Source organism: Trematomus bernacchii, unplaced genomic scaffold (genome assembly GCF_902827165.1).
Source record: "Trematomus bernacchii unplaced genomic scaffold, fTreBer1.1, whole genome shotgun sequence".
Lineage (NCBI taxonomy): Eukaryota > Metazoa > Chordata > Actinopteri > Perciformes > Nototheniidae > Trematomus > Trematomus bernacchii.
In genome coordinates, this window is record NW_022987531.1 from 4571812 (window position 1) to 4583896 (window position 12085).

General features: G+C 42.6%; 2 protein-coding genes across 4 annotated transcripts in view; one reads left to right on the plus strand and one right to left on the minus strand.

Annotated features, from left to right (window-relative positions):
* The window catches only part of LOC117475917 (serine/threonine-protein kinase VRK1-like), a 26603-nt gene extending 16755 nt beyond the window's left edge, over positions 1 to 9848 (plus strand). Inside the window, exons 9-14 of one of the 2 annotated variants that reach the window (XM_034122271.1) lie at positions 515 to 635; positions 793 to 851; positions 5131 to 5297; positions 7879 to 8025; positions 8747 to 8947; positions 9094 to 9848. In XM_034122271.1, coding sequence (XP_033978162.1) covers positions 515 to 635; positions 793 to 851; positions 5131 to 5297; positions 7879 to 8025; positions 8747 to 8947; positions 9094 to 9432 — 1034 coding nt within the window. In that variant the 3' untranslated portion in view covers positions 9433 to 9848. Of the gene's footprint in view, positions 1 to 514; positions 636 to 792; positions 852 to 5130; positions 5298 to 7878; positions 8026 to 8743; positions 8948 to 9093 lie in introns of both variants that reach the window. The other variant, XM_034122262.1, reaches the window with a different exon arrangement.
* fancl (FA complementation group L) overlaps positions 9065 to 12085 on the minus strand; it is a 27606-nt gene continuing 24585 nt past the window's right edge. The window contains exons 13-14 of one of the 2 annotated variants that reach the window (XM_034122281.1): positions 10117 to 10188; positions 9065 to 9515 (exon numbers count right to left, since the gene is read on the minus strand). In XM_034122281.1, the coding sequence (XP_033978172.1) occupies positions 9480 to 9515; positions 10117 to 10188 (108 nt within the window). In that variant the 3' untranslated portion in view covers positions 9065 to 9479. The remainder of the gene's footprint in view (positions 9516 to 10116; positions 10189 to 12085) is intronic. The other variant, XM_034122287.1, reaches the window with a different exon arrangement.

A 12085-nucleotide genomic window follows, 5' to 3' on the forward strand; every position in this document is an offset into this window, starting at 1 on the left:
TCTTAGCGAGGAGGTAACTATGATTACTCTGATCATTATGCTATTCTACTGTACGGGTCCAGTGTCTCAGAGATTCTTCAATAGTCTCCATCTTGTTAGGCCTAACAGAAATGTCCAACTGAAAAGAGACACAATGTAAGAGGGGAATGTTCTGCTGCACAGTTCTCGATTTATTCATGAATCACAAACACCTTGCCAGTGCTGGAAATGGTATTTGTGTCCAACCTTGACTCCTCTGGTGAAAGATCCGTCCTTTGAAAGTACACTAAGGTGACTCTTTGTGATAAGAGAGCAACTCACACTGACATTTGTACTGCTGCTTTTTACTTCTTTGTGGAATTACGCTACTGATCTTTAAAAGAGAAGGACAAAATGCTAAGCTTTGACCAACAAATGTAAAAGCTTTCTCAAACGGGAAATGTCTGTGATGGCGTGATTTTATAATGGAATAATATGAATTGTAGTAGATGCATTGTTTTCCTCACCAGCTTATCTGTTTGTTGTCTTTGTATAGCTCCATCTAGACGTGGGGACCTGCAGATTTTGGGTTTTTGTCTTCTTCACTGGTTATGTGGGTCTCTGCCTTGGGAGAAACTTCTTAGGAACCCAACTCAGGTCCAGGAGGCCAAGGCCAGGTAGGTCAAAGTACTGTTTCTATAGCCAAGAGATAATACACTATTTGTATTTATTTATCTGGAGTTTGTTTGTTCTTCTGTCCTCACCTTGTCACTGTTTTATCTCCTCCTCCTCCTCCTCCTCCTCCTCCTCCTCCTCCTCCTCCTCCTTTCTCAGACTGATGGATAATCTTCCAGACTCAGTCCTACAGCTGTCGGTGAGAGGAGCCAGCACAGGTGAGGAAGGGTCACTGGACAACATTTACTGTAAACTGAGAATCTGAAAACAAGACCAGTCTGTGAAGGAGAGGAGAATAATCTCTCTGTCTGCAATTAGATCATTCTACCTTATTTAAACGTTGTTCTCACCAGACAAACTGAATGTAGCCGAGAGAGCCGGTCATTAAAGTGAAAGTAACCCTGATATGGTGATCAGGGGCCTCATTTACAAAGCTTTGCGTAGGATTCACGTGGGAAGGTGGCGTACGTAGGACAAAGCAAGTAAATACGCACACAAATATTCCGATTTATAAAACACGCACGTCCTACGCCGGTTTCCCCTTTATAAATCACAATCAACTCGAAATGCGGCGCAGCTTTTGCGGGCTTCACGTAACGCCCATATTTGCCTATAATTAGTCAAAGAAACGCCCCGTATTAATATTCATTCAGACTGACTGCAGGAAGAAGATCGCAGGAAATGCAGACAGAACAGCTAAAAAAAGACATTTCACATCGAGTCAGATTTAGGTTCTTTTGGGGAGGTCGAGATGAATCACATTGTTTGGTGGATGCAGTTTGAACCAGAGTAGCAGCATGGAGGTCGGATCGTCACTAAAATAAATAAATAAGTGGCCCGGAAAAGGTCATGACAAAATACACATAACCTTCCTCAGGCAGTGTGTCAGTGTGTTTGTGCCGGGGACAGGAGACCCCCCCATGATGAGAAACTGTCAGAAAGTCGGGGGATCCCTCCGGAGTGGAGTCATGACGAATGGATCTGAATTTTTTTTTTATCAGCTGTACAATTTACCAAATATATGGTGTTCTTAGTTTCCATACCTCTTGTGTTTTATGAGCGACTTATCAAGTATTGGCAAAAGGCAGAAAACATAATTAAACATATGATAGTATATAAAACCATGCTCGTATCTATACAACCTATAGAAATGCAAAACGGCCTCAGTTTAAAGTAATTCTGTCCTTCTGCTTACCGCATCATTTATGAGAATACATTTCATAACATTAAAGGTCACCTATCATGCTATTTTTAGGCAATAGCAGTGGCTCAGTCGCCGGTTCAAGTCCCCGAACAGACCTAAATATGGAGTGTGGACTGCTACCTGGAGAGGTCCCAGTTCACCTCCTGGGCCCTGCTGTGGTGCCCTTGAGCAAGGCACCGGACACCCCCCTTCCCCCCTCACTCCCATTGCTCCCCGGGCGCTGTACAATAGCTGCCCACTGCTCCTAGTACAAGACTCCTGGCACTAGGATGGGTTAAAAGCAGAGGCCACATTTCACTGTGTGTGCTGTGTGCTCTGCATGTGTGACCATTACAGAGGGGTTTCATCCCTCCGATTCTATTCTATTATCTATTCTAAAAATATATAAAAAACATGTCTATGAAGTGTTTTGCTCATCTACTGTCTAAACTAAATACTGCGGTGATGAAACGCCATATCATGGATTATCAAGGATTATTTCTGAAACAGTATGGAGCTCAAAGGCTTTCTCTCTTGCCGGTTATACCACAAGGTGAGTTCCTTTTTATTTCCTGCTTCTTCACACACATGCTCTCCAGTACAGGTTAGCTCTGAGTGTTAGCGATGCTAATGTAAACATGCACCGACCATATTACGTCCCAAACAGTCGGGCATTGTTTCTGATAGCAACGTTTCTGATAGGGCCGTGGGTCCACATTTCCGATATTACGTCATATCGGACGCAAATCTGGATCAGCTCCGTTGTAGCCACGTTTATAAATGAGGCCCCAGGGCTTTAAACGACCTTCTTTACTGGGGACAGTTCATCCATTATGAATCCAAAGTGTGGGGCTCTCCACAAATATAAAAATGAATATTCAAAAGGTATTATGCTGTGTTCACACCGGACGCGATGCGACGTTTGGGGGCGGCGCGATTACATGTAAAGTCAATGCAGAGACGTGGACAGACGCGAATTCGCTCCGACGGTGTGCATGAAGCGGTGGACGCGGCGCGAATCACACGATTGAGGCGATTGAACGGTGCCGCGTTAAACGCGAGAGTTCAATTTTTTCAACTCGAGCGTCAAATTCACGTGACGCGTTCTCGCGGAAGCCAATCAGCGGTGAGGATCTCAGCCGCCGTCACTGACGTTCAACCACACAACATCAGCCGTTAGCTGTTAGAAGTTAGCACACAGAGCTCACAGCTCCTCATATCCGTTCAGAAACTGGACAAAAGTTAAACAAGTACAAACCACAGACTGTCTGTGTCATGGTGAATACAGTCGCTGCTTATTTATGTCTGTAGGCCGTTGTTGTGAGTGTGGAATGAGCATATACAACGTTAGCTTAGCCTGGTCGACCCGATCTTCATTCAGAAAACAAGCATTTTAAAAGGTGTTTTGCCTGCCGTCTTGTCTGCAGACTTGTCAAAGCATTAATTCATGGTTGTTACTAACCGGTATCAGTATGTTGTTACTTCGGCATCATTTAGAAACGTGTATTACAATTTAATCACGGTAAAATATGTTCATTTGTTGTAGTTGTAGCTCCCGAGCCAGCGCGTCTTGTTTGAATGATGCGAGTAAACACAGCTGGCAGCCGCGGTGAAACTCCAGCGTTTAGGGCGATGCGATAGGAGCGATTGGAGCGAAGCGAATAGTCGCATCGCGTCCGGTGTGAACGCAGCATTAGAGGTGTTTTCTGGCAGAAGAAAACAATTGAGTTTTTGGCCACAGCTGAATTTAAACTGACCGGACTTCTTTCTGTGGATTGATATGACATAGTCCCTTGATCAGAGTGTCTTTAGCGTCCTCATCCAAAGATGGGAACACTCCCAGAAGCCGTGTAATAATGTAATATAACTGCCATGGAATCCTCAGGGTTCCTTTTTCTTCTGGGAAATGGAACCAGAATATGGTCAGTAGTCCTGGGAGTTAGCAGTTCCTACGGTTCAGCCCAAACAACCATGCAGTTTAGGTGGGGGTGTGTTTCCAATGTTATAGTTTTCAAGGCAACAATTAACGCGTTAAAACTAATTTACCTGGAAAGCATGTGGGTTGATATAATTGGCCAACACCATGCAATGCTGGAGGAACCAGCATTTTGTTCATTTATTTTTGCGTTGGAACATCAGTGATGCCAACGCAATGGGACTCGTCAATGCAATGAATGAAGGGCTTATTTTGGTTTGAACAGGGCCAGAGCATCCCATACTAAAATACTTTAAACTGGATTATTGGGAGGCTTTGACGGTTGTCCTCCAATCAGAAGGTTGGTTGCTGGATCCCAAGCCCCTGCAGTCATCATGTCGATGGGCAAGATACTGAACCCAGATAGCATGGGCATGTCCTTAAATGTAAAGCGCTGTATAAATGCAGTCCATCTTCTAATATTGCCTACATTTGCATTCACAATTTGCTCTTTGTAGCTTGCCCCATTTCATACAACCGTTATCTGATTGGTTGCGTTTCGAACAATCAGCGATACAAGAGGTGCAGACGTTTTACCGCAATTCATGTGAAAGCAGCTTCAGAGTCTGTAAACGTGCCTCAACAATGTTCCTGACGAATAGATCAAATCCTCTTTCTGCCAGTCCCTCCCCCTAGAATAAACCTTCCATCAGTTTCCTGAAGCTCCTGAATAACTCTGTACCGGTGAAACAACCGTCCCATCGACACGCCTTTCAAAGTTTGTCTTGTTTTATCTCACCTCTCTATGACGGGAGGTCACACCTGTGTGAGGCTCAGTGTGTCTGATGTGTGTTTGTTACCGGCCCCTCCTCTGCTGACGAGGCCCGGCTGCCCGCTGCAGATAAGAGCGGGAGGATGCATCAACTGTGTGTGTGTGTGTGTGGGACAAGTTCTACAGCAGGATGTGTCATACACGTCGTCCTGCCAGGGTGTGATGCATAGTGGCTGTGTATGAACCTTACACACACACAAACAATGCATTCTATAGCTGTGTGCTAATCTACTCTCTGTCGGAGATACATTACGGGGCGGTGTATTTGCTGGACTTGTGAGACCTTCAGGTTCATCAGTTTGTTTCTCTGCATGAGTACGTCTCCTAGTTTTTCCCTTACGGTTACATAAAGAAAATACGTAATCAGATTACTGTTACATTTCTAAACATTGGGGATTACTTGCAGGATTACAATGTTTGTAAAGAACTAAGAAGAGCATATAGTGTTTGTTGTAAAAGGATCAGATTTGATGTCAGTACTGTTCTGTAAGCTAATACTTTAAGTGTGAATCTATACGGTATGGAAAGGGATTTCAGAATGTGCTTCTGATGTGTTTGTGTCTTCAGATGAGGTGGAGGCGTTCCTCAGTTATGTGAAAACTCTGGATTACCAAGAGAAGCCAAACTACAAGCACCTCAAAGATCTGCTGGCCAGTGTCCACACGGGGGGGCTGGACTTCTCTGTGCCACAAGAACCCGCAGGGGGGTCCACCACCAAGCCAACTGGGGAGAAGGTGAGACAGGAACAGCTTCCATGTGTAAACGTTTTGCGTCTAATATAGTCTTATAGCCTAATATAACAATATACATATGACATATATACTTCTAAAAGTCAGAGTATACAGTACGAACAGTATATGTATAAACGTCAGGAAAGAAATGTAATGCACCACAGAGCTGGTATAGATATAGACTATGTAATACAAACTCTAGAGACAGAATAAATATGAATACACTATGGTCGGTCGTTGACACTTGAATAAATATGAGTACGCTATTGAAGATATAACCGTTTTGACAGTTTATAAACAGAATAAGTGACTAAGACTAATGTGCAAAGTCAGTCAAAGGTATCCAGGAGTGTGTGTGGGGTGGGGGGGGGGGGGGGGTGCAGACAGCTGTCATCATGGTGCATGCAGGAGACAGCGGTGGAGAAAAAGCTCTTCCTGAAACAAAGCCCTAAGGAAGTGCGCATATTTTCGTAGTGGCGCTACATCTGTTGGTTCAGTCTGTGACGTCATTGGGTAAAATGACTTTTCCCCATTGATATAAACTACCCAATACAAACACTTTATAGCCCTTTTTTTTTAACTCATTAGAGTGGACTCCAGAGTTATTTTCCCTCATTTCCTTCGACTGAGCCGAGAGCGGCAGATCGGAGGCGGGGCTTAAGGAACATTCAAGTGCACATGCTCTATTGGCCCACACTGGATGATCCGGGTACTATTCGAGTCTACAGTCGCTCCATTTTGACTTCATGCTCCACTAAGCAAGTGGGTGTTTCTCAATCGCGAGTACGCTTGCTTGGTAGCACATGTCTGCCGAGCATCTTGCTTCAGAAGCGAGTCAAGAATACTTCCTGACATTTGGAAAACGAAGTGTGGAACACGCTAGCAAGTGTGCGTCATATGAGAGGCCCCGCCTTACATCTTCCGCCACAGATTTGGGGAAATTGGTCCGTGCGCAAAGCATTGTGAGGATTTTAAGACCGCGAAGTCTACTCATGTGCAGCCTCGATATTTCTCCAAACGGAGTACGCCGGGCTCGGTAGATTTCCAAGTATGCTGGAGATTGGAACAGTACTTCGGCGGCACTCGATGACGTAGTATGCTTGAAATAGTGGCTCTGAAGCAGCTTTACTCGCGATTGAGAAACACCCACTCTCACAGGAATGGACGGGGCCCCGCGTCCGACGCTTTATTCAGTCCTCTTTATACAGTCCTCTTTATACAGCCATGTTCTGAACCTGCTTGTCCTGGTATGGAGGTTCTTGTAGTGCCTTCCAGAGGCAGGAGAGCAAACCGTCTGTAGGGGGTTAGAGACAATGCTGTACACCCCCCGCAGATACCACGTGTGCTGGACCGATGATGCATTGTGTTTTTCTGTCTGATGCGGTGCGATGCTATACAAGACTGTGATCCAGTGCTCTCAATGGTGCAGTGGTAGAAGTTCACTGAGGATACAGATGGGCTTTTCTTCTCAGGAAGAAAAGACGCTGGGGAAACTTCTTAACTAGGATCGAGGTGTCAAGCGTCCAAGAGAGGTCCTCAGGGATGTGGACACACTGAAACTTAAAGCTGGAGACATGTTTAAACTCTGTCCCGTTTATGCTGATGGGTGTGTGTGCTGCCTTTGGAGTTCTGCAACATAAAAACATCTTCATCTGCTCTTCAACAAACCTGCCATTGAGAAGCGTTTGATCACGGGTTCACAGCGAGCAGGGAATAGTTTATATGAAATATTTTTGCACTCCGTGAACAACGGGTCACAAGGCTTCCTGTTTGAGTCTCTTAACCCCAGAGTGGAGAAACGTGACAGCAGTGAAGGGGAGGGTTAACCTGCCCCTGCCCCCCTCCCTCCCAATGATTATGTGAACCGGGTCTACAGGTGGAGGAGGACTGTGATTCGCCTCAAACTCAGCAGAATCACTCCTTGACCCCTCGGGCCCCGGCTGTCCTCTCCACGGCCCAATTTGAAGTTGATGACACACACTTCCCCCACAGCGCGGGGCCGCTCCAATTATGCTCCTGATCCCCGCTCCTCTCCTTGTGTCATTTCATTTCCATGCTAAAGTGCTGGCCAGTTTGATCCCTAGTTAAACAGAAGTGGCCATTTACCGGCGGCTTAGTGCGCAGAGTAAATGTCAGCAGAGATAAAGGCCGCTCAGCGCAGCCAATCACTGAAGAGCTCCCCACTGCTGTTGGATAAATATATTATTATTTTATCGGTAATTATAGTGATGCTGGGGGGAAGTTTTATTTAAGAGAGAAAAGTCCATTTTAATGTCATCTGAGTGAAGTTGCTACACAAAGTTAACAAATGTTACAATTGGTATGACTGGCTGCTACTTTAATACTTGTGTGTGTTCACTTACAATGCTGCTTCTTGTTTTTTGTTTACCATTTAATATGTATCATTTTGCTATTAATTCAATATACCCTTTATTATTATGTGCCTTTTATCTGCACTCTAGCTTTGCTGTAAATCTGTAAATGTCCCCGCTGTGGGACGGAGAAAGGATTTCTGGTATAACTTAATAATTCAATTAAGAGGAAGAGTTGAATTGGAAGACCCTCCCACCTTTGTGTCAAACAGAAAGCAGGACGAGTCAAAAGACCATCCAAAGCCAAGGCTGTCCCCGCAGAGGTGGAGGACGATGAAGAGGAGGAGATGAAGGCTAAACCAGTGCCAGCTCGCTACATAAGAGGACCTCCCCTCACTAAACCTCAGGCTCAATCACCGGTAAGGTCTGAAACGTCACCGATTATTGACAATCTTTGCCAAATTGATTTTGAGATATTGCAGAAAATGTGCCAAACAACCTTTTATGATACCTTTAGTTTGTACAGCATCATAATGTATACACATTCACACCACTTTTACAAGTGTAATTACAATAACCGTAAATAAAAGCTAATGTTAGGCTATATACACATTACATTACGATGCGTATCACCACCGCTAAGCTAAAGTGGTAAAATGCTAACTCATTTCCAGTATAAGGACTCATTCCCGCACCACTCTTTCTCGTCCATTTAAATAGTCCTGGGAGCAGGTTTGTACAAATTATCTCGGAATTTGAATCCCTCAAGAAAACGTATCAAACCAAGACTCAATCTTAAACACGTCTCACAGAACACTGAGAATAAAGAGTGCTTGCATTGAAGTGGAAAACTCCATTTTCACTTTCTCAATGGTATGGTCCAAATACAGATCATATGTTGATAATGGAATCATCTGTAGGAAGTGGCAAAGTCTTTCTGTCAATAACGCTTTCAACAGACTCATGATGTTTTGAATGCTAAAGCAGAATGAGAATGATTTAACAATATTTTATTTTCCTAAATCCAGACACATTAACACGGATACAAGGAAACATACCTTTGCACTCCAAAAGAATCCAATCAAACATTTATGAGTCAATTAATAAATAAGAGCTATTCTTTGCTGTTTCTCCTAGAAGGAAGTTGAAGATGTGCCTGCTGTCAGCAGATCATTGAGGACAAGAGGTGCTGTGACTTATATGGAACATGACAGTGAATCTGAGGAAGAAGAGGATGATGATGATGAAGAGGAGGAGGAGGAGGAAGAGGCCAGTCCCAGACCCATCGCTGCATGCTATCTGAGGGGCCCCCCTACCAGCCCCGGAGCTCAGTCCAAACAGGTGTGAAGACGAGAAGCTCCAGCAGTCAGTTATTTGCTGTGAAGTTTATTTGCACAAGTTAAATAAAACAAATAATTATTAGTTTAGATGTTTTGAAAAAAAAAGTTTACACCTATATAAAAAGCCAACACTTTAATCTTTAACAGAAATATACGGGCAGAAAAACAGACGGCTTTTCCGCAATGGAGAGAAAGAAACGACAGCTCCTATCACACAGGAGGAAACACTGTGAAGCACAGGGGGGGAGATGGGAGGGAGGGCGGCCCACCCATGAGTGTGTGAACCAGGGGTGGGCAGCTCTAAAACTCCAGGAGAAGGACCGTTACCCGCCTCAGATTCAGGGGTACGAACACACACAGAACTCTGAACAGGAAGCTCCTCCCACACGCAGGAACGGATGGTTCTCCATGTTCTTTTTCGCCGGCGTCTTCTTCTTCCTGGGTGCTGCTCTTGGTGTTTGCCAACGTGAATTCAAACCTTTTTGAAAAACATTAAAGGGATCTACCAGTCTTTCATCACTGGAACACACTTCTTAGGACTTCTGGGCGGCCATTTTCACCGTAATAGGCTGAAACAGAAGGAGAAGCTTATTGAATGCGGTACGAGAGATGGCTTTGTGAACAAATGAAGTGGGCGCTTGTGTCTAACTGGAATGTAGATGAAGGATTCCCAAACAAAGTCATAAAACTGCCTTTGATTAAATGATAGATATGGAGTATCAAACACTTAACTTTGTGCATCACGCAAGGAGCAGCATGAGAAAAACTGAATACAGTGTACAGAGAGAAGGCTATGTAAAGATTCGTGCTAATTAAGTAAGATGAATGTGTTCTATTGAGGCTGCAGTGAAGGCCTTTATCTAACACACACACACACACACACACACACACACACACACACACACACACACACACACAACACACACACACACACACACATCACACACACACCACACACACACACACACACACACACACACACACACAACACACACCACACACACACACACACACACACACCACACACACACACACACACACACACACACACACACACACACACACACACACACACACACACACACACACACACACACACACACACACACACACACACACACACACACCACACACACACACACACACACACACACACACACACACACACACCTTGCTGCAGTAAGGACACTCTCCAAAAACAATGTTGAAGCTCTGCCTGCTGGAGGGGAGCGCTCGCAGCCACTGGAGGGAGAGAAGAAGAAAATACACTTTGGATCCGATGTGTCAAGTGATAATAACCCCTTGTTTCAATGTACACTTATTACTGCACACTTTTCAAGATAAGCATTTTAAGGGCTTTTATGTGGAACTTAAGGCATTTCTCCCTTACACTAAGCTCTAAAGAAACGTCTGTATGCTGCGTCTAAGTGAATAGAGTGGTGCAGGAGCTAAACCTGGAAATGAGTTAGCATTTTAGCACTCCCAAGTTTACATGTCTTGGTTGGGTTTTTATTGTTGGGCTTTGGTTACATTGCAGAATTAAGATCTGTGGTTAGTACATTTTGTTCAACGACATAAAATAAGCCAATAAATACGACACTGATGAAGCTTTACGTGTCTTAAATAGCGAACAAGTGAATCAGCGCAGCCACGTCATGTAGTCTGTTCGTATCCTGATGTTAGTATTTTAAAATCTGGTTATCGTATTTATGCTTATAAAAGCTGTGTTAATATGTGGAGGTTATCCTTATCGAAGATGTTTGTTTGCCACAGATTGTATTTTTTTAATCCCCATTGATTTTGGTGAAGGGAACCAGGAAGATGCTAACTTTAGGGTCACTGCACCACTCTATACACAGTATTTCAACAAAGTAGTCCCTGCTCAGGCAGTTGGAGCTCATTTCCTGTGTCCTCAGCAGTGCTCCACCTTTAATAATCCTTCTCCTTACCTCCGAGTGCCTGAAAAAAACGGTGCTATCGGTATCAGAGATAACAATACAGTTTTTAAAACACTTAAAAGATTTGTAGCAAACCTGAGAAGGACCAATGCTGTGACAGAAATCCTCCACCTGGCTCACTTTAACATTATGGTACATTAAGTTTGTTCAAATGGGCTCTTAATGAAATAATCTGTGGTTGTATTAAGGCTGAAAAGCAAAACTATTGAATGTATTATCAGTATTGTATAATTCTTCCAGAATAAAAACACATCTTGTTGCAATTGAAAACATTTCTTTTTTTTCACAACTATTGGATCGAATAAATTATTTTTCACAAATGAGTTCGGGTTATGTCCAATCATTGAGTCAAAGATTATGGAATTATGTGTTTCTCTAAGAAACAAAAGTTAAATCTATGCTTGCAAAGCTGAGTTTCTGGACATACTATTCTATGATTTTTTTAAAAGATTTTCTAACAATGAACAATAATTTGTATTCTTTATGTTTTCAACATACTATACTATCCCCTTTGCTAATTTTCTTACAATAGATATATCTTAATATTTTCACCACACTGAGTTTTTTTATCGATATACGGTATATGACTCTTTGCACATACAATACTATTATGTTTTTCAAAATACTATGACTTTTAACACAATATTTTGACATACTATGACTTTTTTCATGTTTTTCAATAACTGTACTATGACCTTTTATTAAAACTTTTTTAAACATACTATGACCTTTTTATGTTTATCGACATACAATACCATGTATTTTTTACAAATATTTTGACATACTATACTATGACATTCTTTTCAACATACTATAATGGACTATTTTTATAAATATGTTTTAAATACTATACTATGACTTATTATCCAAATTCAACACTTGACATTTACAACATAATGTTATGAAATTGCCACATTTTTCCACATACTATATTCAGATTTGTTTCCACATGCTTAACTACTATTATTTTTTCAAGTTTCTATACTATGATCTTTTCATCAAATATTATTACAATATACTGTATATCATGATATATGTAAAGGTCCCATGTCATGGCCATTTCTACTGATCATAATTCCATTGTTGAGGTATACTAAAATAGATTTATATTGTGCAATTTTCCAAACTCACATTGGTTTCTCATACAGCATCTCTGTATAGTATGTGTATTCACTCTCTGT